The following is a 27,828-nucleotide window of genomic DNA, read 5'->3' on the forward strand; positions in this document are numbered from 1 at the left end:
TGGTGTTAACAATATTTTATTTCACAATTACCAATATAAAGGTCATATACAGATTGTTTTTATATTAATTACAAAACTCAAAATTCATCCAAACAAAAATAAAATATTATTTACATTTTAGACACAATTGTATAAAACCCAAACTGAAATTAAACAAATTAAAACATCTAGCCAGAGACTAAAAAAAGTTAAAATTTCCTTTCATTTTGCTCTTCAGGGTCTTTGCTCATCATACAACTAGAAAGGTTTATGTGTAGTTTTGTTTTCACTTTAACACACCAATAATGTTTGGATCTAATTACATGGGGCTTTTGACACAGCAACACTTTTTGCTCAAAAATCTGATCCACAACATAACAGTAGCATATCTTTCACCAAACACAACACACAAAATATAAACATATTACTGAAATGATCCAAAAAGTTGTCACATGGTTTTCTCTCAATTTACAAACAATGACACAATTTGTATAAGCACATGCTATTTCTGTTATTTCATTCATTCGTGTTAATGAAGCTGCCAATAGTGAATTAGCTTAAAAACTGTACAACTTCAGTGCAAACCTTTTTTGAAAAGGTTTAATGCGATTAAAAGTAAGCCATTATTATTATCATCATCATCATCATCTTGCAAAACTCTGTCAATCTATAATAATTCTAAATATAAATCTGAATAAAACATCCTTATGATTAGCTATGTTGCTTTTAAAGGAATAGTTTTGTGGCACAAGTCGGTGATGCTACATGTGGTTAGTTTTCCCACTGTACAAAGAAGCCACACCTATCCAATCAAATAACGATTAGACTTTGATCTACAATCTCAACGGCATTAGAATAAGGCTATACAAATACTTCAGGCTATCTTTGTTTACCACCCACAACATAATTTTGCACAAGCCAGTGTTCTGCCATTTCTCATTGTGTTTTTAAAAGGTATCTTTTTTGCTAACCACAGCAACTTATCACAGACAATGAGTAAAAATAACTTACAAATGTACAAAACACAGGTTTATACATTTTAATTTAATATAAGTGAAGCTTTAGCCATTATCTTCATACGCTAACATGAGGTCACTGTTGTGTGTTTGTAGTGTCACCTACAGGCAGGCTAATGTAATGACAGTCATTTGCCTCTCAAAACAGACATGAGCTTTTAGATCTCAATTCTCACACTTATTATTTTATTAATGATGACCACACAAATCAACAGGAGTGTTTTTAATCCTGGTACTTATGGTGATGGCTCCAGCACCGATATTAGATCCTTCACTTGAGCATATTAACCGAAAATAAGTGATATTTATCCACAGGGCAAGATTACAGTCAAGTTGACCATATTTAGTCATACAGTACAAAAACACTGGGTACTTCCTATCCATGATCACTGCATTTAACTGTATTATTTTCTAGTAAGTAGCAAAAAAGGAATGTGTCATTTAAACAGATCCAACGTCCGCATACAGGATTATAGCTAATGATAATAACTGCCCCAAGCTACAAGTTCATGAGGTATCAGGTGTAAGTGTAATAAGGCCAAATACATCTTCAGTTTAGCTGCAATTATAATAAATAAACTTACGGTCTAACCATGGGTAAATATATTATATTTGCTTATAATCACATGCTTCTATTCCTATTCAGCTGATTCGTTGCTTATAGCATCATTTATAAATTGAGTGGGGCAGATGAGCATTAATATATAATTAGATATTACTAACAACAAGAGTAAATCCAGTTCCTTTGAATAACAGGTTTAAGACTGATGAGATCTATCCATGCAGAAGTATCCGAGCATGTAAACATGTGACAACAGCCACCATAATGTCTTAGCACAGCTTGAGGTCTGCATAAGATGGAGTCAAAATGGCTACGACTTCTGATCTAGTCAGCGAGCCAGTATATAATGACTAGGATGAGCAGAATGATATCAATATAAAGGTTTCTAAATGATAGAAAACAACAGACATCTGTCCAATCAGATGCTTGCAACCCAAAGGAAAGATAGTGAATTTGGTTGGAGCTGGGAGTAGTTGAGGAAGGCAAGACACTTCTGTCTACATCTCCTTATCCTTCTTCACTTCCTTTTCACGGCTGGACTTCATGAAGTCGCTTCTCATTAGCCGGTAAAACAGCACAATGTTTATGGCGGTCATGATGGCCAAACCCACGCTGCCGACGGTGTAGCTGATCAGGGGGATGCGTTCACGGTTTAGCACTAGCCAGCGGGTCATCCAGGCCAAAGTGTTGATGCGGAAGACCACGTACGTGCCCAGGTTTATCATGCTGTTGATGCGGTACAGGGTCGTTTTGGCCAGGTTTGCCATGCGCAGAACTTGCCTGAGGTGCAGAAAGATGGAATTGATCTCCACCAGCAGCGCCACGACTGCAAAGCCCACATACTGACAGCTTAGCACCGAGATCCCGAAACAGGTGATCACCTACAAAGAGAAGAAAGAGAGATGTCTTTCATGAACAAGGCTTTTGTTGCTAAAGAACCTGCCACTTTTCCTGGAAAAATGAATATATGAATTTTATACTTTATCTTTTCTTGTGTATTATTAGACACTGTTAGATGTGCTTACATTTAGTTTTAGATTTATTTATTTTTAGCAGCTCAGTAAAGTCAGTACCCTTTTCTGTCATAGTGTGTTTAAAAAAAGGCAATGTGTTAGTTTGGAGTAGACTTTAAAAGTTGTTTCAAGATCAAGAACAAACATTCATAACTGCACTTTTTATTTACATTTTATTAGGGCTGGGCATGGATTAATCTAGATACAAAATAAAAGTATTTTTTGCATAATATATGAGTTTGTGCTGTGTATAAATATTATGTATATTTAAACACACACATTTAGGATTTTTTTTATTTATATATTGTTTTTTTAATATATAATATATAAAAATATAAATAAATATATATACGCATGTAAATGTTTCTTGAATACATGAATGTGTGTGTATTTATATATACATAATAATTACACACAGGACAAACCCATATGTTATGCAAAAAATTACTTTTATTTTGTATGAGATTAATCTAGATTAATCTATGCCCAGCCCTACTTTTTATAAATGCAGGACCCTACATGTAATAGAAGTAATGCCATCTGATCAACATGTGTAATCACACATAAAAACATTGATATATAAATAGCATTTGTGGTCAATATTTGATTTATTGCACTTACTACCTATTACTTAAGCATATATCAAATAGTTGGCTTTAAAATTAAACATCCGTCTTAAGTCAATAGGCTCATAAACAGCCTTAATGTTCTCATGCCGTTCATCTACAGTGGCAGCTCATTTCTTTAAATGCTAATGTGCAAAGAGGTGACAAAGACAGATGAATGCATGCATCTTGTGGATGTGAAGTGTTTAATAACAGCACAGAGTGACGGAGGACAAAAATGCAAAAAAGCCAGCAAAGTGATTGACTTTAATCCTGCTGAAGTTTTAGTTGAATCAAACCATGGCACTAGCTTTAGTTATGGCATAAAGTGCCTTTTTATTATAGATCTGAAAGAAATAAAATAAATTTAAAGGCGGGGTGCATAACCTCTGAAATCCAATGTTGACATATGAAATCACTTAAACACGCCCCTACCCCAATAGAATCTGGACCTTCTTTTGATAGACCCGCCCCACACATACGCAACCCAGGCAACAATGTCATTTAGGAGACAGCCCCCTTACTGTTGATTGGCTACAAGTGTGTTTTGGTACTCGGCCCGACTCCCTTTTCCTAAGTGTTTATCAAAAATCATGCACCCCGCCTTTAAACTGCTTAAATCTGTTTATTAAAAAAATTCAGGCCACATGAAATGATAATTTCATGATCATCCACTAGGTGGCAGTCTGTGCCTATTATGAAGAAGCACTAGTGTGAACTCCAATAAGAACATTCTGTTCCTAACTTTTGTGTTTCATTCCAGTTTGCATACTAGCTGTTTGAAATAGTATTTGAAATCATGAAATCATAGTATACAAGAAATTGTCTATTAATCATGGTGCAATGCGCACTCTTACAGCTAATATTACCTACAGACACAACACATTGTGAAAGGCAGACGTTCAGTGATGCAACACTGAATTAATAAGTTCAATAAGTGATGTTTCAATTTATTTAAAATAATAATATTATGTGAAAACACATAAAGCATATTTTGTAATTTACTAGTTTACTCCATTAAATCACCATAGTGTGTAAAGAACATTTTGTAAAACCTATAAAACCTTGATGTGTTTAATATTGACTGAGAAAAGTCATGCCAAGGATTGAAATTATTGCGAAATCAATATTCTAATCTTATAATACGATTTCACAGACAGGGTCATAGTAAACATTAGCTTACTTAAGAAATAATGAATGAAAAAAGCTGAAATGCAAGGAAGGGGGTATTGTCAAGGGTCACAATGTACATCCAGGCAATAACAGTCACTTTTGTTAGATGTTAGTATGTCCCAGTACTTCTTTTGTTATGCACGATAATGTATGTACTTTCCCATCAGAAAAGAAGCACATGGTTTTAGTGCATGCGAGGAAAAACTGAGACCCAGACACCCAGTTTCATTGGTTTTAATAAGCATGGTAATCAACAAGTGGTCATTTTAAACAGCATATAAAATGCAGTAGTATTACCTAATGCCAAATCTAAAAAAGTAAATGCTAATCTTTCATCTATAAAACATTTTACAGTTGGTTATATGATATGTAACCACTTGTAAGTGTCGGGTATGATGAGTACAGCATAGAGGACAAAGGTGCAGGTGTTATAAGTCAGTACAATAACTCCTTTCGTAAGAAGACAAACCCATTGGTTGCACTTGGTCCGATAAATCTCTATGTAAATCAGTCCTGTACACAACACATGCCCTGTCCATACATTCAAATAAAGGTACAGAAGTTGTCACTGGGACGATACCTTTTAAAACGGTCTTAATATATACCATTTTGGTACAGATATGTACCTTTGAGGAACCAGTATGTACCTCTTGCACCTTTTTTCTGAGAATGTATCAAAAAAAAAAACATAAAACATTGATGTATAATTGTAAACACTTTTGTAGAGGCCTCTCGTAAAGAAATACACTACACGTTATCAATGTCTATACATTTGGATAAAATGACATTACAATAGTTAAGTGTGTGTGTGTGTGTGTGTGAGTGTGAGAGAGCGCACAGTCAAGTGAAAGAAGTGAGAAAACAAAACTTCATAGTTCCCCTCATGCTACTCGTTTACGAATGGTAAATTAAATCAAACATGGTGGCTAAATATACACCATGACCAACATTTTACGACTCAGTCTGTCAGATGATGATAATTTGTAGCGCAGCCTCTGGTCCTTACGGTCAGGAATGTCACAGCAGTAGTTCACATGAACACCCCCCACCAGATCACATTTTAGCACAGGGTCAGCTATTCCTCATATACATGTGCCATTGGTTGTGTTTCGGGAGGTATGTAATGTATGGGGGTGTTTAATTGTCTAAACATTTCTTTTTATAGAAATACTCGTCATGCATCATGCATGCTTAAAGGGACATTCCATTTTTTTTTTTAAATATGCTCATTTTCCAGCTCCCCATGGCTGCAGCAGGTGTAGTGATATTACGCAATGCCCGAAAATAGTCCCCTTGGTTACTTTTAATAGCAGGGGACTATTTTCGGTCAGTGCGTAATATCACTACGCCTGCTGCAGCCATGTTACATCAGCAAAGTCCTTGATTATTACGCCAGAATGAGAGTGAAGTTCCTAACCATATCTGCCTAGAAAATCACAACTTCTAATTTTCCGTCGATCTTAGTACATGGTGTAACTACAGAAGAGTCACGTTTTATACAGGAAAAATATCAAAACTCTTTGGTTATTTTTAGCGTGATGCTAATGGTCTAATCAGATTCAATGGATTGTGCTAAGCTATGCTAAAAGTGCTAGCGCCAGACCTGGAAATCAGCTGAATGGATTCCAAAACGGTAAAAATCAAATGTTTAACTCTAGGGGCGCTGGAAAATGAGCATATTTTCAAAAAAAGTGGAGTGTCCCTTCAACGACTGCTAAAAGTATGCATGGCAAACTTTCAAGCCATGTGGAGTGGACTGTAAGGCCAAGTTTGCCATCAGCAGTGACAATCTGTTCCCCAACTACAGACTATACTAAACAATAGTGGCTTTGAATTTTGATTTTTTTTTATAAAGCCATCCAACATCCTAAATAAGTATAGCTTCCCAGGTTATTGGGACTGCTAGCTATTATGTATAATTCCTATGCACAACCTTCAACGACCTTCTCTGATCACAGTAAAGAGGTGGATTTATTGTAGTCCCTGCAATAAAATTATATATTCAACCTTGTGTTATGAAAGGGAGGATGTTGACCTTTGCTTCTTCTCTTGCTGAGGTCAACACGGCCCCTTACACAAGCTTTACGCTATAGGATAACATTACAATTTAACCTGATATCTTCATGAAACCTTCATGAAGTATCCAAAATGTAAACAGAAGAATGTAATAAAAGTCAGATAAGGATGTGTGAATTCATTCTTATGTATGAAAGGTGGACTTTGTATCTATACTGCTTTCAACAGCTATAAAAATCTTATGTGCTCCTTTGCTAACAAAAGTGGTCAGCTAGGTCTGTCACAAAGTCAATGACATCAAAAACAAACACTTGCTATTGTGCAATTTGTAATATTTGAATAGCACCGCAATAAATAGATAATAAACAATGTCCTCATCCACCTTCACAAAGACAAAAGGGTAATCGTTGACAGGAAAATAACCAAATCTGCATTTTGATACACTTTGATACACATTATACAACGGACTGTTGAATACTTTATTCTGATTGGTTGAGAAATGCTCCATGGGTATGCATTATTTTTTGTTTAACGCACACGTAACCTGTCAAATGTCTCAAAATAACCTCAAGAGCAGCGGAAAAATTGACTCCGGTCCATTGAATTGTTTGGAAAATAATGCACACTCCGCTTTGCGTCATGCAATGCCGTATTACCACTTTGGTTGATCCATTATTTTCAAATAACGGCCCGTCGTCAATTATTCTTTACGCAAAGAGTTAGTTTGTTGATTTTCTTCTGATAAAACATCTCAAACCATATGAAACTAAGATGAAAACCATTGATAAAACCAATTATGACTAAACAACGCCAGGCTGGAGGTTACAGAGGCGGCAAACACCTGTAGCACATTTTGCCACCAAGTCAAAAAACAAAACAATCGCACACACAAATAAAAGCAAATCTGCATTGGCAAGCTCATTCCTGTAATCCATATGCAGTCATGCTGATATAATCCTATTCACTCGAACACAACACATACAAATATCCATGATGATAAGCCAAAGGATAAGAATGAGCAATGCTAGAAAAGTATATGCTTATCACAGCTAAATAGTGTTGGTTTAAAGCAGTGTTTCTCAAACTTTTTTAGCCCAAGGACCACTTTATCTTCCAAATTTTTTCTGAAGACCACCTAACAGAATCCCACTCTAACACGCCCCCAAAAAACAACATAAAAAGGAAGGATGAGCTAAATTTAAGTTTAACATGCAACTGTTTCAAGTCAAAAACTATTTTTTTAAAACACAAATGCAATGCTATGTTCAGAAATTATTGAAAAAATAAATGTGAAATGATTTGCAGCTTAACATGAACAACAAATTGCACATGTGGAAAAAAAACTGCAATTAAACATACTGTAACAGCCTAGGTCCCCCTTACGGCGCATTCACACGGGGCGTCAGCGTGAACGCTTTCCATTCACTTTTAATGGGTGACGTCATGCGTTGCTGAACTGAATTGTGGATCCGTCGGCGCCGCGTCAGTGCCGTTGCTCGCGGCAGAAGTTGAACATTTCTCAACTTTTCAGGCGGCGACGCGTGCATCAGCCAATCAGATCGCCTTTTGCAAATTACCTAGACAGAGCCAGCCAATTACGTTTATGGAAGAACGGAGCATGTGTAGCGGCCAGTGTGATTGGCTGTTGGCCACGATTCAGACAAGCCTTATGTTAGGCGTTAACGCTTTGCCCCGTGTGAATGCACCGTTAATGTCATTCCAAAGAGCCATTAGTTTAAGACTGAGGTGGTGGGTATATGAAGTCTATGGTTGTAACTGTGGTAACAATAAAATGCTGAAAAAAAGTTCCCCTTAATGTCCAAAATCACTGAAATTACAGGGATTTTACACATGAAACATAAACTACATTACAAAACTAATAGATCTGTGGATTTTAGCTGCTTTCAGTTGACGCTTGATCTATTCTTTTGACTGCTCTTTGGTTAAGCCACCAATCCATTTTTACGTTATTAAAACAGAATGGCAAGAACTGATAACAGAGTTTCGCAAGTGCATTAAAAAACTACTTAAATAAGTGATGATTTAAAACACTTGCCTAGTTTAGGTTATCTTTTGGCGGACCACTGGGGGGGTTTGGCGAACCACACTTTAAGAATAACTGGTTTAGACCAAAGCAATATTTTTTTATTTTGAATAAAATGATGCATTGATGATGTAATAACAACATTGCATTAGCAAAGGCCATTACGCATTAGTTGTTATAAAAATCCCATGTTGTTCAGTTAGACACACACAAACAAAATAAAAACTTAGTGTTTGGTTTCATAATGTCTCTCTATACCCTAAGGGGTCAATTAACACTGCTAAATTGTATTTCTACATGGAAAAAGAACCTTCGGAGACATACAACCAACAACTGGCATGAGATTTAAACGTTCCTCCTGGGCATTCAATGGAGGTGGCAGTAGAAACCTCCTAAGCCAGTTAACCTGGTTACAGGTGAAATTCACCTCAAAGCCTTTACCAGATTTTAAAGAGGTTTGTGATGAATATTGCAGCTTGGTGAGAAACACACCAGAGACTCTGACGCTTAAGGGTCACATGACATGATGAGAGGATAGCAGACAATTGGACACGTGCTCTGTAATATACAAAAACACACACACAAGTGAAAGTAATCTTCCCTTTTACCATATTAGCTTAGCATATATTTTCAGATTTGGTTTTGTTAATGGCACAAGGGCAGGGAATTTCAGTGTGCTTTCCACCTTCAGAAGTCTCTAATGCAGAGTCATATTTACACAAGAACTAATATAAATCGTGTGGAGTTTTACGATCCTTCACAGCATGGAAAAAGCAGCACTGGCGAAAGAACTTCATAGGAAAAAGAGCATAAAAATATAGCTAATGGAAAGGAATATCTAGGTCAAGTATTTCTTTAAGTAGATTTTATATAAACAAACACAGCACTTGCTGTGCAGAACATCCTTCAGATTCCAATCACAGTAAAACAGACGCTCCCATATGAAGGCATACGAGACAGATTGTGTGTAAGTGAGTGCCTAAACTGGGCTGGGAGATGATGGTGGAGCTGGTGTATGTGGAAATGTGTTCATGGAACTAAAGGGGTGTGGTAAGACTTTAGTGTCATGGAGCAAACAGACACAAAACTGTGAATAAGTTCCAAGAAATTATGATGAAGCTTTACTATGTATAAATAAAATGCCCATATATAAAGACAAAGTTATAAATGGGTGTGGATCACATGTGAATGAAATAATCTCTATGACTTCAGATGATCCAGTCACAAAAAAATGTTTGGAAACAAAACCATAGCAACAATCATTTCGTAGTATTTAATACAAGCCAGAATTAATACATCTTGGGTTAGGTCACAAAACTAATCTTATCTTTTAAAATTTTAAACATCATTTGTGGATCACAAGATTTAAAACAATTTTAAATGATTGAAACCAACAAAATAACTGCTGGACCTTAATATGAGAAGAACTAAATATAAAAGTTTAGATGTCTGATAAAATTCATTATTCTGGTGAAACAAATGGGTCAATAAATTGGTTTAATGAGAAGGTCCAAAATTAGAAGCTGGTAATCGTACTGAAAACTGAACCTGAGGGGCAGTTCAGGGTAATACTCGTTTTCACCATCCGCCCATTTTGTAAATGATAAAGAAGAATAAAAGAGATGTTTACCCAGTCATGGTCAGACTCAGGACAAAGTCCACACACTGGGTTATAACACCTACCTGACTTAACAAGTTAGAGAAGACTGATAAAGGTCAGTCAAACACTCACATAATGTAAAACAACAAAATAACCTAAATAAAAAGCAAATCTAATGAACCTCAGGATGCTAGAAACAACACACATTACGTGAAAATATTGATAGACATAATTTGTAGCCAATTAGATAACGAATCCAACGATCTTTGTGTGACGTTTTTTTTCCTGGTGTGGAAACGGCAGTTTATACGCTTACATAAGGATAAACAATAATAAGAACGAACGTGTATGCATGTAAACAAAAGACTTTTACTCAAACGTGAAACATAACTTCTTCAGACTTGTGGCTTTTGCATCATTGCATTTCTGGGTTTCACACACATATTTAACATATTTAGATTTTTAGTAATAAAAAAGATGTTATGCAAAAAAAAAGTATTACTCTCTAGCCTCTCTAACTTTTTTTCATTTTTATCTTAAAATAATTTTGAAACCTGGAAAATTAAGCTCAAAGTGTCTTCTTTCTAATGATACCACAGTTATGCTTACACTCTAAATGGTTTAGTAATAACAGCCCTTTTAGTGAAAGTAGATCTTTTCATGGTTTGGGCCAGAGTGGGGGTGCTTTTCAAGAGGTTAAGTGCTCTAATTGGGTCCCCAGTGCTTTTATCAACCTCGAAAATGTGAAAAAGATCAACCCAATAACTGAGTTGATGTAGACAACTCTCTGTAAGCATGTGAAAAAATAGGTTATTGAAATTTGACTCCCTTTGTGATGTCAGAAGGGGATCTTATAATAATACCACCCTTTAATCTGCACTATCCAACCATGGTGGCACTGCAATTTAGTGCAGATATCAACTCATTTGCATTTAAAAAGACTCACCAAACAAAATGGCAATTTTAACATGCTATAATAAATTACCAATATTGTATTTTGAGCTTGAACTTCACATACATACTCTGGGGACACCAAATATTTATTTGACATCTTAAAAAAGTCTTGTGAAATGTCCCCTTTAAAACCAGCTTGCACATTCTACTTTAGATTTCTTTTGTGATTTCCAAAACCAAATAAATAACCATGGGCGCAGGAAGTGACAACATTTCCATTTTGGAGGAACGTTTCATTTAATATTTTCTAAGAGCTTACAGTGCTTTATACCAAAATCGTCTGACTCAAAAGACAACACAAAGAGCCTCATAGTCAATTTGGATCTAAAAATAAACTCTATTATGCTTACACACTACTGAATTAAAAATCTGAAAAACTGTGTTTTGGACACAAAGAACAACAAGTATACCAAGTATATTCTTTACCCTTCATGGTAATCAACAATGAATTATAAATGCCAGCATTTATCATTTAGTAACTATGCCTAGCATCATGCACACACACATGCGCACTACAGTTTCCGTGGCAACTGGTCATATGGGTGTTTACACATATAGCGTAATCTACTGTTTGTACTCAAGAGTCACTTTGTGGGAAAGAAGAGCAGGAATTTTAACGCTCAATAAACATTAATAATGCACAGAGCATTAACGGTAGCCATATCATACATTTACAATTTATTGCTTTTGTCTCAGTCTCAGTAAAGACTAACATGATTACTATTAAAGCAGACCTATTATGAAAATTCACAATGCGTTAGAACATCAATGTGTGTCTGCAATGTGTGTTAACAACCACTCTTTCCCCGCCAGCATTTTTTATGATTTTCACAAAAGTTTATTGCCATCCAGAAAATGTTTAACTTTAAATAAATAAACAAACAAACAAACAATATATAAAAAGAAAGAACAGACACTCTGCTTTCAAAAAACCAAACATTTAATCCTTCTTTATTTGTTCTCTTTTATAACCTCTCAAATATGGTTAGATTTCTTCACAAATATATTGTGATAATTGCATTTTGTGAAGGACTTTTGATAGAGATCAGATTTAGAGCGATGATCAAAACATACACAGAGTTTAACTGTTTGCCCTAAGGGGCTACATCTGGGTTTTATAAGTTGGGTAAGAGCGGCACCTGGTTTTAATAGCGGAAATGCTTGTCAATTAAGAGCAAACGGTTCCCTGTCATTGACAAGTTAACTCGTCAATGGCGGGGAAAGTGTTAAATATTCAAATAACTTAAAACGTGTGTAGAAATGCATGGATTGAGATTCTCCCCAGTAAACAGTGTGTTTTTCTTAAGTTTAATTGTTTTTTTTATTATTGTCACTGTTTAAAACATTAACTTTATAGCACGTGAAGGCAGCATGAAACGTGAAGGCTACATGTCTTTACTTTTATACCGCAATGCTCACCGTATGCTAATTCATAAATACGCATTTAATATGCACAGTACAGACAGATGATTGATTTTTCAAACTGGTTCAAACATTTAAGGCTAAACAACGCTACTGACTTGTTGTGTGATTTTCTCCTGATTTGCTGTGGCTGTTTGCCGCAGCCCGAGTTCTTGAAACTCCGCCCTCCTCTGGAAAGCTCATTTGCATTTAAAGGGACACACAAAAACATGAAATTTTTGCTCACACCTAAAAAGTGCCAATTTTACAATGCTTAATTATCAATGGGGTATTTTGAACTAAAACGTCACATACACATAGTCTGATGACTCCAATGACTTTTTTAAAACTGGGACACAACCTTATTGTGTTACTGAATAATAGGGATACTTCACCCAAAAATCTACTCACCCTTATGTTGTTCCAAACCTGTAAGAGTTTATTTATTCTGTTGAACACAAAAGAAGATATTTTGATAAATGAGGGTATGTGCACAGTTGACGGCAACCATTGACTTCCATAGTAGGGGAAACATCATTTATTAGGGGAATACTTTTGCAGGAAAAAATGAGTTTCTTCAAAGTAGATATTTTGATAAATGCTGATAACCACACAGTTGACAGCACCCATTGACTTTTTAAAGCATTTTTTTCCTACTAAATGATAATGTGTTTCTCTATTGAGGAAGTCATGGGTGCCATCGACAGTGTGGTTACCAGTGGCGGCTCATGACTGCTCTTCTGCAAATTCAAAATAAGTGTTCAGAGTGTCATGTGTGTTGCTCGTGTTTTCAAAATATGCGCTTGTTGCGTCATGCGAACCATGTGCATCACGTGTTCTGTCAAAACAAGTGCCTGCTGCACATGTGTCAAACCAGTTTATGATAAAAGAGACACTCACGTTCACAAAATACATGCAAGACACTCCCTTAACAGTAAACTCTGATTACACATGAGATTATGTGAGTTTCTGGCAAACGCCAGCGTGTATTTTATCATAAACCCTTTAGATGCGTCTGCAGAAAGGACTTATTTTACAAGACACGTGATGCACACAGGTCCACTCGACACGCCAACCACATATTTTGAAATTACGAACCACACACATGACGGACTACATACATGTTGTGACGAACTTCGCATTGTGCGCCCTCAAAAAAAGACGTCAACGGCTGCCACTGGTGGTTACCATCAATGTATGATAATATCTTCTCATGTTTATCAGAAGAAAGAAACTCATATGCTATTCAATAATGTTTTAAGTTTGTAAAATCTATTTGAATAATAATAAAATGTTTAAAAACTGAAAATTATACGACATCATACATTTAAATTTTTTTCTAGGAAAAGAAACCATCACTCTCCATCATGACAGTCTCTTTACTATCCGCACTGACTATAGACGGTTTAACCAAAGATATTTAATATTAACAAGATGCGTCACTGGTATTGATATGAATGGGGGGAGATCGCAATGGTCAGAATAGCCTTCCAGGAAAAAAAAGAAAATCGTCAATAGGAATCCTCTGGGAGATGGACGTCGCGCTTACGCAGAAACGACAGGTCTTGTTTGTCTTATTCTCACAAGACCTGAGGCCTATACCATAAAGCCGGTTTAGTTGGTTAGCCAGGTGTGTTTAGGATTAGTTTGAGCAAATCCTGGGTCTTGGGTACCGTGAAAATAGCTTGCACTAACAAGGCCTGATCACATTGGCTTGGTTGAAACTAATCCTGCAAACCTGAGTTTGTTAAACCATTTTCATGGTACAGGCCACATGGCAGCAGAGTGACGAGACTTCCTTAAAAGGACTTAACCGGATGTACACGCGTTGCCACGGTTACATGGCTGGCCCGAAGTTAACTTCCGGTCTGGCTAGTGACTGATCTGACCTCTGGGACAAATTCCTTGTGGAAAAAAGTTTTGGTTTTCAAAAAAATGAGGTGAGACAGTAAGCATGGATCACCGTTGTGTGTATTTTTGCAGCCAGGCAGGAATTTCAGGATCTGTAGCTAACATTGTTCAATTCAATTTTATTTATATAGCGCTTTTCACAATTGTTAATTGTTGCAAAGCAGCTTTACATGAGTAGATGTAGAGGAGAACACAGAAAATCAATAGATAATATAAGATGTAGAATATAGCGGCTAAGGTTAAACCGTACAAGCGAGTGTATTAATAATGTCACGTATACAGTAAAAACCCCCTAGGAGAAAACCCAGTGGGAAAAACTCCTAGAAGGACAAAAACCCTTGGGAGAAATTATATATATATTATATATATATATATATATATATATATATATATATATATATATATATATATATATATATATATATATATATATATATATATATATATATATATATATATATATACATATATATATATATATATATATATATATATATATATATAGATATATAGATATATAGAGAGAGAGAGAGAGAGAGAGAGAGAGAGAGAGAGAGAGAGAGAGAGAGAGAGAGAGAGAGACGGTAGGTATAGGAAGCGGGTAAGCGGATTAAACTGGTTCAGCCGGTGGTCGTTGGTCGCGCATCGGCTAGGCATCACGTTGAAGGACACGTTGATTGTATACATTAATTTTACACAGTAAAGTTAGCTCAGTGTAATGGTTGATATGCTTTTGCTATGATTTGAAAGGTAATTTACTGGGTATTTTTAGCTTGTTATTAAAAATAATCTCCTCTGTTGTTGATTCTATGCACAGATCTACCAGAAGTTAAGTTTGGGCCACAACGCTGTTTGTTTATGTTGTTGCAGTTAAAGTATTAAAATCATTTAGTTATTGCCACGTCTGTATTGCAGTGTGCGCATTTGTGAAATGTCAATGATTTGGGTACCTAGTTACCAACTGCATCTGTTCCTTTTTTTTTTACAACAAATGCCTACTGTATTAAAGAGTGAACCCACCATTTAAACAATAAAAGGTGTTACCAGGCCAGCAACATTCCTACTCTCATTCCATACGTCACTGTCAAATTCATGTACACTGAAGCTCAAGCTATCATATTTAAAACAATAAACAAGCAAGTGAAGCTATCACACTATAGATCTTCAAGGAAACTGCATTCAAAAACAAGTCAATCCATTCTAAGAATATAAATGCCATGTCTATTTGTTACTAGGAGACATCAGGTCCGATTTACAACTGTGTTGTTTAGTACAAGACAAAATGTTGTTTTGTAGTATGTGGGTGGTGATGGTGCGATTACAAATGGAGGATATCTTGTGATATGGGGAGGGGTCTGTATAATAGAGAGTGAAAGGAGGTCTGGGTGTGAGTGGATTCTTGGTTTACAGAATTAAGTGGAGATTTATAGGCTTGTTTTTAATGGGGTTCCTCCTATAGTGTCATGGCGCTTGTGTGAAACATGTGTGGAACAGATGTCTGGAAAAATGCTGAATGCATGATGAAAAAGAAGCAGAGATCCAGACGCAAATACAGCCAAATGTGCTTCCCCCGTTCACACACATTCTTTCCCTCTCGTTCTTCCGCCTCTCATCTCTCTCTCATACTCTTTATTTTACTCTAAACAGAACAATGCATGCTGGTAACCTTTGACCTACTATATTATAACCTTTGACCCACTTTGACCTACTATTATTATTTACACACATTTATTTCCTAAAAACATTTATTTCCTATTCGCTGTTCAATTTTTGTAAAATCATTAAAATTTCAAATAATAAATTTTGCCTAATAGACAAACTTGCTTGTACAATTGACTTGTTTACAACACATAGCAATGAAAGCTTTCAAGGAAAGTCCGTGGATTAACAAAGCAGATCTGGATTATCAGGTTTTACAGAAATGCAAGAGTTTTTCTGGCATGGAACTACTTGACAGCATCACTTCAATCATTGAGCAAAATCTGTCATTGAGCAAATGCCGTCCAAACAGGTTTCTGTGATTAGGTGACTCCTGATACCTCCCTAACCAACAGGCTCTTCATCCAGCACAACCTGTTTATTTATTTTTGCCACCTAATGAATGAATCACTTATACTGTAGCGCATTACTGTTTAAGGAGTATGGGGCGTGTCTTAAACAAGCGCTGAAACAGATGGATTATGTCAGCCTCCTCTGAAGCCAACAGACTTTAATTGAATGAGGGATGAGAGACATTTGCTCTTGAGCCTAAACAGATTTAAAGACTGGTTGAGATATAATACCAAAAAAAAAATGTTATTGGGTTAGTCTGATGCTTTCCACAGAATCACTTCTGGAAATTTCAGCATTCCCAAATGCATTAGCCAAGTAGACCACAAAGTTGTTCTTTTCCCATTAACTGCACATATAATGATGACGCTGTTGGATTGACTGGGCGTTTCATCATTCCTCTGTTATTTACGCATGCACGTTTTTCCGCCACAGATGGCCGAAGTGGAGACGTTTGGCAAGATGCAGATTTTTTGATATTGTAAAAAATCAGTATAACATTCAGTTAAGCTTCTGCTTCTGTATTCCACAGGATTTTCCTATTCATTTTACTATTTACATACATAGACTTCCACTATTTAAAAACAAGCCCATCCCTATGTAAACACACTAAAGCAACGGATCATTTTGCTATTTCAAGAAGGGAGATACAACAAGTCTGAAAGATTGCTGATCCGGTAGGTTTAGGATCGAAGCATTCCATATACACGTACAGACTTTTCAGTTGTTTCTCAAACAACATATTTAGATATTAAAGAAAACATTGCAATGTTATTTTTGATGTACCATGACACATGCTAGGTCAAACCAGAACCACAACCAAAAAGTCATCTGCTGACAAGCCACATTCCTCTGACAACTAAGGGGATGTTCACACAACAACAATTTTCAACCATAAATACCAAAGTTTTTAAGCAGTTTGACTGTTCGTTTACACAACGACGCGTTTGGGGGTCCTGAAAAGCAAAGTTTTCAAATTGAAAGTTTTTGATATTCTTGTCGTCTCAGTGATATTGGTGTGCATACTGTATGTTGATTCAGTCTATAAGCATGTGCAAGTATAACAACAATGGCGGCCTGTTTTAAGGACCGTTCACATTATAACGTTAACTATAACGTTAACTATAACGATAACTATATTAGTGTTCACATCACCGAATTATAGCGATACATTTATGCTAATTCGCTCACGCGTACCGCACTTGCGCAAATCACTTGCCTTTAATATTGCATATTTCTTGTAATAAAAACTTTTGCAATTGTTTGCATGTCACTGAATATGTAAATATGCTGTTTGTGTTGCATCTCTTGCCTTTTTGGTGTAGTTAATATAATAGAATAAAAAGCATTACGTAGTCAATTTCACATCAGCGCTGGATATCTGAGGTAATTTTATGTTATAGACCTCAACAATTAGCTAAAATAGATTTGATTGGCTGGTTTATCGTTCATCAGGTGAAAAAAAAATTGCCCAAAAAGTGATCCCAACGATATTGTTCATTGTATCTTTATCGTTATAGTGTGAATTTTTAAAACTATATTTTTTATAGTTATATTTATCGTTATACTGTGAACGGCCCTTAAGAGTTGGATTCATCATGCTTAACAAAGGCAAATGTTTATTGTGCGTGTGTGTTTGTTTAACGGTGGATTTCGTTAAAATGGGGCGGTCCCAACCAGGTCGCAGGCTGTAAGTACAACTGTATCAAATGTCTGTGTTTTGTTGTGCTTATAATGTAAACAACATGAACATGTAGTGAATCATACGTTATCCAGAGAAAGTGGGATAATGTTTTGTCAGGAGAGAGAAGTGGGGGGCAGAGGGTCTGACAGATTCTCACATTGCTTTTAGAAATCTGGCAGCAAGCTTGCCCCTACCACTTCAATGAATAAAACCCCAATAAAAGAGGGAACACAACAACACTAGCTCAGAATGAATCTGGTCACTTTTCCTTAAACACAACTCCAGCAGAACCAAAGCTGTGCGGTTCACACACAGCAGTATCCTACAAAGCCCAGAAAACCTACACTGTTGTCCAGCAGATACTGGTTGCACATGTCTGTATACCCATCAAAAGTAACTGATCTGTTTGAAGGTGCTACATGTACATTCCTATGGATTTGTTTATTTTTATTTAACCTTGGGGACTGACACTCTATTGAAAGATCAGGTGGTCAAACAGGTTATTTGGATACATCAAAAAGGTGGCGCATCAAGTCTGTGTAGTTTTGGTGACAGGTGAGTAATACAAAAACAGCTTTTGGAATGATGTTACGGTTAAACACCAAACCTCATTCTTGCTTAACTATGTCAGTGGTACTACGTTATGCGTCTACTTACCACTACATGATGGAAAAGTAGCTCCCATGATTGACCTATCTTCTGATTCAGGACCATATCGAAAAAGTCATAAATAAAATACCCTGAAACACAAACGAATACATTAATATCTATCAAACAGTGAAACTCTTAACAAAACAGACCTTTCAAGTTTTACGAGGAGCAGACATCATGTTAAACAATTGCATTGGATAACAAGATGTCAGATCCAGAGGGCTATTTATATCCGCTCCCAATATGAAGGTATCCATGGAGACCGCATTATGGAATGGTGGAGGTTCAACACGGCAAATGAAGTACAACATATGAGACTACATTAATTTAAACTGATTGGGAATTTCATTATACACACCTATTTTCATCCAATATGTTTGCTTGGTTCAAGTAGTAGGTTTATATGGCATTGATTAAAACACAAACAACCACAAAACACAATGAGAATCTTCAAAAGTGTTTTCTAAACATATTGGCAAATGCTTGAAACAAGAAAATAGTGTAACTTAACAAATAAACCTAATGTGGTACATAATAATCTGGAATCTAGACAAACACCCTTGTCAATAATTTTACACAAGATTAGAAGATTCTGAAAATTTAAGTGCATGACTATATAAGTGCATTGCTCAAACTGAGACACATTCATGAAAAATACCATAAAAAGTATAAAAAAAGAAGTATATAGTAAAGGCCTTTTATTGAAAAGTCATGTGACTAAGGGTAGAACTAGTGCCTGGGACGGATCATAAAGCCAGCCATTGATTCTGTAGCTACAGCTACATCTTTGCCAACGCATGTGGGATTCCTCAGAGTATCTGAAATATCTCTGGAATTTGGCTATTTAAATAAAATTTATGTGCTTGAAGGTAGGAATAAGCATTCCAGTATTAAAATGATAAGATGCATACATAATACTAATAATTTAGTGGAGCACGTGGTGCTTGTAAGCTTCAAATATTTCAGATTTGTCGATTTGAAGACACAACATGACAAAAAGTACAAAAAAGGTTTTTTATATATATTAGGTAACATATATTTTCTGATTATGGGTGTTACATTTGAACGGATTAAGCTTTTTTGAGATTGACATTAGACACCTGTAGGCTGACAGTGCTTGCACATGACAGAGTGGCCACGCCCCCTCGAAAACAGCACATTAAATAACACTGTTATGCTTTATACTCCCGATTGATACAGCTACTAAGGCGTGTGATAAAACGGAGTGTGTCTCTATCAAATCCTCAGCCATCTTGGGGTGTATGAAAAAACTAGGAGAACACACAAAATATAATGGACGACGTTGAAACCAAACACATTTGAATGGAATCAAATGTCTGAATTTTAATTATTTTAATAAAACTGCACGTTTATATAAATAGGAATGACAAAAGATTCAACTACATCTGTTTATTAGCTGAAGTTATATTTTTGATATATTATAAAGAAATCAATAACAGGCACGTGTGGCGGAATTCTGACACTCACCAGAGCACAGACAACACTCCAGTAATGATGCTGTGTACAAAAGACGTTAAGATGTTTCTCCATTTCCAAGTGTTTCTCTGAGCCGTCTCTGGTACTGGAAGTTTGCCGAACCCATAGTTTACTAATTTAAAAAATCCCACAGATGCTCCAGTGGTGAAAATCACAGAATTCAACTCCATATTTACAATGCGCGCCCCTCTTTTGTAGTCACTACAAGTACCAGAACCGCGCGCGCGTCTAGACGTTTGGTGAAAAATCCGATGCGCTTTTATCTACTTACTTCATTAAAATGAAATCCTGCTTGTTTTATTTAATTTTCATGATGGGCTGACCTCATTTCAACGAGTATGTCGTCTGTCGTCGTAGCGCAATTTACAAGAAAAATACCTCGATTAATTTCTTTTCAGATAAAAATAATGTTTCAGTGCTCGGTTTGTTCAGTCCAATAAAATCTAAGATGACATGAGTGAGTCAATAAAGCGAGCAGCAATCAAACTGAATATAATGCATGCGTTACAAAACCGTGAAATGTTTGTGTAACTTTTAAGTACTATTACCAAACAACAGATCCCCGCCCAATCATCGTGATACGCGGCTGAGCAAATGAGCGTCATAGGCGTCTTACGTCTATAAGACCCGCCCTCTCTAGGGCAGGATCTATGGGCAGGATTGTGGGGGAATAACATCGATTTCGTAAGTTATTGTTTAAGAAAGAAAGAAAGAAAGAAAAAAAGAAAGAAAAACAATATTTCTACATCATTTATTAATCTAAGTTCATATTCATAAATTTGAGGAATCTTTGTAATAAAACCGTTCATGAGCTCCATTCACTTCCATAGTAGGAAAAAAGCAAAGCAAACCTCCAAGGGGCCCTTAAAATGATTAAAAATTATGTTCATGCATTTGGCAGACACTTATAATTTACTTACAGTGGAAATTTATACATTTTCATTAGCATGTGTGTTCCTTGGTTTCAAACCCATGACCTTTTGTGCTGCTAACGCAAAGCTCTATGACTTAACTATGCATGAACACAAAATTAGATAAAATTAAAATAAGCTAAAACAACATAAAAAAAAACGACATTTATCAGGGTTCGGTTAATTTATAACATTATTTATACATTAACATTATTAGTTATACCAAGCTTTGGATATTTTATTTGGTAGAAGTGGGGGTAAAAAGCTGACATCCACTTCCCATACTGATGAATCTAAATAGTGTCGTATAGCGACATCTTCTGGCATTTGAATAGCAGTACTTATAGTCATTTTACATAAGCCATCTTTTAAGAGTTTCACAATACGTTGTGTCACGTGAAAAAAAATTATGTTGAGTAACGTGTGTAACGCTGTTGACAATTTAGGAAAGTCAAAGAAACACTTTATAGAAATCAGCTTGGATACTGTTAAAAAAATGTACTTCATTAAATAAGTGACGTTACTATGTATATTAAATATACAGTTACGATAAGTAAATTGTTAATTATCCTTATGTCATCTTTATTTATAATATACTATTTGACTTTGATGTCACCGCCGCTTTCTCTGATTGGCTTACGGCATTTGCGCTGCTTTGTCATGACAACTCTTTCTGTAATCTAAATGGCGGCGTATAGCGACATCTCCTGGCATTTGAATAATATAGTCATCTTTACATATGCCATATTTTAACAGATTCACGTTGATTCACGTGGGGAAAAACAGGAAAATACTTCGAGTCACGTTTGTGACGCTGTTAACAATTCAGGAAAGTCAGGGGTTTTAAACACTTAGATATCCGCTTTTGATGAGGAACTAAAAGTTTACATCATTAAATAAGTGATGTTGTTTAAGCGTTAATAAATTCTTTATTAAATACACAGTTACGTTACGACAAGTACATCGTTAACTGTCCCTATAAGGCTTATTGTGTCATCTTTATTAACAATGCACTATTTGGCTTTGATGTCACCGTCGCTTTCTCTGATTGGCTCATAGCATCTCCGGTGTTTTGTCATGAAGCGTCAGCAATTTTCATAGTTTGTGTTGAAGGTACTAAGAAGCAAACACATAACATACAAGTCTATACGAGAAGCGCAGGATCTCTATCAACATCACAATTTTTCATCTAGACTAGTGAGAAACGGGGAACGTGCAGAAGTAAGTGAGGGAGATACGAAAGATGCCTTAAACACTGTATCGTAATATTATAGTATCATCTGGTGTTACAAGTGTCATCGCAGACTGTATGGTCTCGTATATAATTTAACACACGAAACTGCGTGTTTGAATATACATTACAGGTATTCTACCTTCAAGTTAAATATCTGTTAAAGTTTATTGACCATACATAAAATACAGCATATAGGTAGTTTTTTTTTGGGGGGGGGGCTGTCAGATATTGAAACATGATAGATTTTGGAACATTGAAAGAATGAATGAAAGAATAAAGCAACTGGACTATTAGTAGATGAAAATTTTTGAAATATTGCTTTAACAATAAATGGTTTCTTTTTCTTAAACGGCAGATAAACCAACAATGGAGTCGACAAACAAGTCTGAGGAGATCACAGAGATGGTGTGTTTACAATCTGATCTGCAAGATGGACAGTAAGATCACTAAACACATTAAACTTTTCATAGTAGCATAAACAAAATATAAATCTGTTGACAATATGCTTAGTGTTTGACTCATTATTTAAGACATCTACAATTATTTCTCTATGCCACTTGTGTCCTACAGAATGAAGCAGGTTGTTGTGGACAATCATAAAATCTTGTTGGTGCGTAATAAGGGAGAATTTACCGCTGTGGGTGGTCTTTGCACCCATTATGGTGTACCACTTATCAAAGGTAAACTATTGCTTTACATTCAATCACATAAGCAAGAACACATAATAAATGCTGTTAGTTTAATGTAAAAGGCGAAGCAGGTTATATTTCCTGAAATTCATCTTTGTTATTATGACTTATTAGGTTACACCAACCTTTAAATCTACTGTAGTATTATGTTTTAAACAATCAAACAATCAGCTATAAATGAGGTCATCTTAATGCACAGGTGCGCTGCTTGGAGAACGAGTTCGGTGCCCATTACATGGGGCGTGTTTCAATACTAAAACTGGAGATATTGAGGAATTTCCTGGGCTGGACTGTCTGCCTACGTACAAGGTACTGTAGTAATTTATACAGTAACTTCACTTCAGGAATTTCGTTCTGCCAAATACAGCTTGTAATCTATTTCCTGAATGGCACTTATCCGTTTCCATTATCCTGTTAAGGTCAAAGTTGAGGATGGGAAAGTTTACATCACTGCTGGTAAAGAGGTTAGTCTGTTAGCAGTTTTTCTGTAACATACTGCTTTTGCATTTGAATAAATGTTATGTCACATTCACTTAATCTCAGATGCAGAACAAGCGAGTTAAGGAAATGAGTGTTAGAGTCCCTGGGGTCAGTCATACTTTTGTGATAATTGGAGGAGGTGAGCATAAGACACGGAGGTCGGATTACCAGTACATGCCCTTATATTGTTCATTTGCATATTTAATGTAAATGTACTTAGTATAAATAGTCTGTCATGGTGGTAATGCAAAATATGTTTTTTTTGCACGTTCGCAGGTCCAGCTTCTTTGCAGTGCGCAGAAACCCTTCGACAGAATCCTTACGAAGGGAGAATTATAATAATTAGCAAAGATGAGCAGTTACCGCTGGATAAGACCAAGCTCAGCAAGGTTGGAACTCTTTAAGCATTGATGAAATAAAACCGATGTGTTTATGTTTTTTGCTGACCACTATTTTTATTCTAGGCAATGAATATTGAAATTGAAAAGATACTGCTTCGGCAGCGGGACTTCTTTCAAAAGTATGGGATCGAAGTATGGACTAAGAAGGAGGTGAGTGTTTCATATTTCATTAATTTACTGTATATCTTTTTAAATAAAAATCCTGGAGATGAATTAACATGTCTTTATTTATGGACCTAAACAATATTTTCCTTCAAAGGTAATGTCTGTTGACACAGAGGCAAAAACGGTTACTCTCAATGATGGCACTAATCAACACTATGACCAGCTCTTGATTTCTACAGGTGCCAGGTTAGATTATGTATTGTTTTCTAATGGAGCAAAAGTTACAAAAAGGCAAATTGAGGAGCTTAACTTAACAAAATTCTTAAAGCGGTACTTCAGACAAATATCAAAATTACCCCATGATGTACTCCCCCTTAAGCATATGTCCGTCGTCTTTTGGACCAGCACATTTGGAGTTGTTTTGGTAAATGTCCTTGCTTTTCCAAGCTTATAATGGGAGAAAACAAGGATCAGGGAACAACTTCTGACCTTGAAGCCCCAAAAAGTGCATTCATCCTTCACAAAGGTAATCCACACGACTCCAAGGGGTTAATAAAGGTCTTTTGGGGGTATTCAATGCTATATTTAAAAAAAAATCCATATTTTAAACTTTATAAACTAATAACTAGCTTCCGGTAACAACGGCGTCTTGAACAGATGCGATTCAAGAAAGTCACTGTGCAACGTTCTAATGGCAATGAATGCTCACTACGCTACAACTGGTGGTGTTACAGGAAGCTGGTTATTACAGTTTATAAAGTTTGAAATATGAATATTTTTCTTACAAAATTGCATCTTGCATCCTGCAGAAGACCTTTATTAACCCATTAGAGCCGTGTGGATTACCTCTATGAAGGATTGTTGCACTTTTAGGGGTTTATAAATTGTTCCCAGAGCAAGGACATTTACTAAAATAACTCCAAATGTGCTTGTCTGAAAGATGATGGACATGTGTGTATCTGGGATTGCTTGATGGTGAGTAAATCATTGGGTAATTTTGATATTTAGCTGGAGCATCCCTTGAACATTGGCACATTTTAACAGGATGCTTGATGGGTAATGTTGGATTGTGTACTTTCTTTAGACCCAGACCACTGCAATGCCCTGGCGCTGAGCTAAAAAATGTGAAATTGCTGCAGAGCTATAAGGATGCCATTGAAATTCATCAGATCAGCGTGGGGAAAAGAGCAGTAATTGTTGGAACTTCATTTATAGGTATTAAAACAAAAGGAATGGAGGTTGCAGCTTATTTGTCAGACAAGGCATCCAGTGTCACTGTTATTGGAAACAGCAAGTTTCCTTTCAAGTCATCCCTGGGTCCAGATATTGGAAAAGTGACAATGCAGGTCAGTAGACGTTGCAGTAGTCTCCTCATCATTGGTTTATTACTGTACGAATGCTGGAACAATAATGATTCCCTTACAGATGTTGGAGGAAAAAAATGTGAAGTTTTACATGAGCAATGGTGTGACTGAAATTCGTGGTGAAAATGGAAAGGTAAGTCGAAGCATAAAAATAACATAAATAATGAAACAAAACATATGTGACTACAACATCATAATAAATACATCATACACAATTATTTAGGTCAAGGAAGTTGTTTTGAAAAATGGTGAAGTCCTTCCAGCAGACATTGTAATTGTGGGCATTGGTATGTGTACACATATTTTTTTAAATGTACAGCGTTTTTATGAATCCATCAGAGAGAAGCTGTAAATATTTTACTATTTCACCGTTATTCCTTTTAAGGCGTCATACCCAACACAGATTTCCTTAAGGGAACATCGGTGGAAATTGATTCCCAGAAGGCTGTTGTCGTTGATAAGGTAACAGGCCTCACATCCCATAAAGCATACACAACAGTTTAATTCTCAAATGTAGTCATTGTTTATGAGGTCTGTGTTTTTCAGTTCATGAGAACTAACATTCCTGATATCTTTGGTGCTGGAGATGTGGTGTCCTTTCCACTTCCTCTGGTCGGGGATAGGAGGGTCAATATTGGACACTGGCAGCTGGCACAAGCTCATGGTAAATGATTTCATAATGATATTTTAGGGTTATCACCTAAAAATAAAACTGTGAAATGAGTGTAAATATGTGGTTATGGTTCAACACAGGACGAATTGCTGGCCTAAGTATGCTGAACCAACAGGTCCCAATAAACACTGTACCATACTTCTGGACCATGTTGTTAGGGAAAGGAATCCGATATGCAGGTGACCAAGATACATTTCTCATCTCTGTGCAAAATATATGAAAATATAAACAGATTTGAACTTCAAGCACGATTTATTGATTCTTTAAGGCTATGGAGAGGGATACACTGAAATTGTTTTCAAAGGAAGTACTGAAGAGAGAAAGTTTTTGGCGTTTTATATAAAGTAGGCTAAGAGTTTCTTAACACTCAAGATACTTTGAAAGGTAAAATATTTTACTCATTAAAAATATAATAGCTTTTCGTTCATCACCCTGTTTATTAACATAATTTAGAGATGATCAAGTTGTTGCAGCTGCCAGCATGAACTTTGACCCTGCCGTCTCGAGGGTGGCAGAAATGTTATTGATGGGGAAGAAAATCACTAAGACTCAAGCACAGTGAGTATTAATAGGTTGAAAACATAAAACAACCATGTATCTACATGTAATCAGAATCATTACCATAAGTATATCTTTTGAATGTAGCCTATATGGTTCAATGACATGTCATGCATGTCTGGGTGCATTATAATATGTACTATAAAAATAACTTAATATATTTATAATGACTTATAATGTCAAAGATACTTTGGTATTATTTTATGTTCGAAACCTATAAACTAATTTCACAATTATCAGTATTTGATGGGATGTTAGGATCATCCACAATCCTGGGTCTTTTATTAACAAGTATAAACAGTAAACACAAATCATTCAGTAATTTTTTTTATTTTGATGTAATAAATAGGCTTCTACACTTTTTGTGTCAGGTAGGAAAAAATGCTATTTTATCAAACATTTTAATTTTGTACTTAAAAAGTGTATTTATGAATTCGATATCACAGGCAAAGCTTTTACCAGCATCCAAGTAGAAATATGTTTAATGTAAACTCATATCAGAGGACAGGTGGTGCAACCAGAAAGTCAAAGGGCACAACTGCTATGAAAGCCCCTAAGAAATAAAAAAAAAACATTACGCTAAACTATTTAAATAAGCTAGAAAATTTGGTAATAATTTTAGTTTTTAAAAATGTGAATACATTTTTTTAATTATTATTACATTTATAATTCTCAAATGTTATTTTAATGGTAAAGTTGTTTTACACTTTCAAACTTATTATAAGAGCACCTATCGTCTGATTTTAAATTTCCTTTGGTGTGTAAATGTGTATCAGTACATGTTAACGATACGCAAAAGGTATAAACCCCAATCGCCTCCAACGTAAATCTCTTTTCTTGGACTAAAACAAACACACTGATTGTTTATTTCCTGAAATTTGTGACCAACAATGTCATAATTCCGCATGCTTCGGACTCAGCATGTAAGTAAAAACTCGATAGCATTGCATTGTGAGCGAATCTTTCAAACATGGCAAGGAGCTGACGTTTCCGGTTGATGTCAGAGGTATTAAGGCCAATCAAAACGTACAGATTAGCTGGCCAATCAGGGAGCTTTTCAAATTCGTACATTTCAGGAAGATAGTGAAATCTGGAGCTACATAAATGTACGGTATGTGGAAAATAATGTGTTTTTTTACCATAAACCACGTGAACACATTGTATTATACCAAATACACAAAATATGTTGTTTTTTAGCAATGAAATCTGTGCACTTTAAAACGAATCAGCATGACACAGGTTATTCTCCATATAGACA

At 35.8% G+C, this 27,828-nt stretch overlaps 2 protein-coding genes across 4 annotated transcripts in view; one reads left to right on the top strand and one right to left on the bottom strand.

The window, feature by feature from the left end:
* tlcd2 (TLC domain containing 2) lies at positions 1-20,736 on the bottom strand. The gene is made up of 4 exons (XM_073862801.1): positions 20,147-20,736; positions 19,845-19,929; positions 18,665-18,745; positions 1-2,438 (listed from the first exon to the last, which is right to left on the bottom strand). The coding sequence occupies exons 1-4, from the start codon at positions 20,323-20,325 to the stop codon at positions 2,055-2,057; spliced, it is 729 nt and encodes a 242-aa protein (XP_073718902.1). The 5' UTR covers positions 20,326-20,736; the 3' UTR covers positions 1-2,054.
* aifm4 (apoptosis inducing factor mitochondria associated 4) overlaps positions 19,463-27,828 on the top strand; it is a 9,195-nt gene continuing 829 nt past the window's right edge. Inside the window, exons 1-17 of one of the 3 annotated variants that reach the window (XM_073862800.1) lie at positions 19,463-19,527; positions 22,656-22,737; positions 22,871-22,980; positions 23,189-23,298; positions 23,409-23,453; positions 23,533-23,608; positions 23,746-23,858; positions 23,934-24,020; positions 24,130-24,221; positions 25,060-25,321; positions 25,401-25,472; positions 25,563-25,626; positions 25,725-25,801; positions 25,886-26,003; positions 26,093-26,191; positions 26,281-26,356; positions 26,466-26,570. In XM_073862800.1, the coding sequence (XP_073718901.1) occupies positions 22,667-22,737; positions 22,871-22,980; positions 23,189-23,298; positions 23,409-23,453; positions 23,533-23,608; positions 23,746-23,858; positions 23,934-24,020; positions 24,130-24,221; positions 25,060-25,321; positions 25,401-25,472; positions 25,563-25,626; positions 25,725-25,801; positions 25,886-26,003; positions 26,093-26,191; positions 26,281-26,356; positions 26,466-26,570 (1,577 nt within the window). In that variant the 5' untranslated portion in view covers positions 19,463-19,527; positions 22,656-22,666. Of the gene's footprint in view, positions 19,528-21,735; positions 22,288-22,655; positions 22,738-22,870; positions 22,981-23,188; positions 23,299-23,408; positions 23,454-23,532; positions 23,609-23,745; positions 23,859-23,933; positions 24,021-24,129; positions 24,222-25,059; positions 25,322-25,400; positions 25,473-25,562; positions 25,627-25,724; positions 25,802-25,885; positions 26,004-26,092; positions 26,192-26,280; positions 26,357-26,465; positions 26,571-27,828 lie in introns of those variants that run through there. The other 2 variants (XM_073862798.1, XM_073862799.1) reach the window with 2 other exon arrangements.

The sequence above is a fragment of the Misgurnus anguillicaudatus genome, chromosome 24 (assembly GCF_027580225.2).
Source record: "Misgurnus anguillicaudatus chromosome 24, ASM2758022v2, whole genome shotgun sequence".
Taxonomy (NCBI): domain Eukaryota; kingdom Metazoa; phylum Chordata; class Actinopteri; order Cypriniformes; family Cobitidae; genus Misgurnus; species Misgurnus anguillicaudatus.

Bases quoted from the DNA above. Each gene is read 5' to 3' on its own strand.
- tlcd2 (XM_073862801.1), bottom strand. From the start codon at position 20,325: ATGGAGTTGAATTCTGTGATTTTCACCACTGGAGCATCTGTGGGATTT. The intron at 18,746-19,844 runs AGTATAAAGCAT...TGTGTTTCAGGG, and splicing joins TAGTAGCTGTATCAATCGGG to TATTTTATTTATGACTTTTT. The intron at 2,439-18,664 runs GTAAGTAGACGC...TTCTCTTTGTAG, and splicing joins TACTTTTCCATCATGTAGTG to GTGATCACCTGTTTCGGGAT.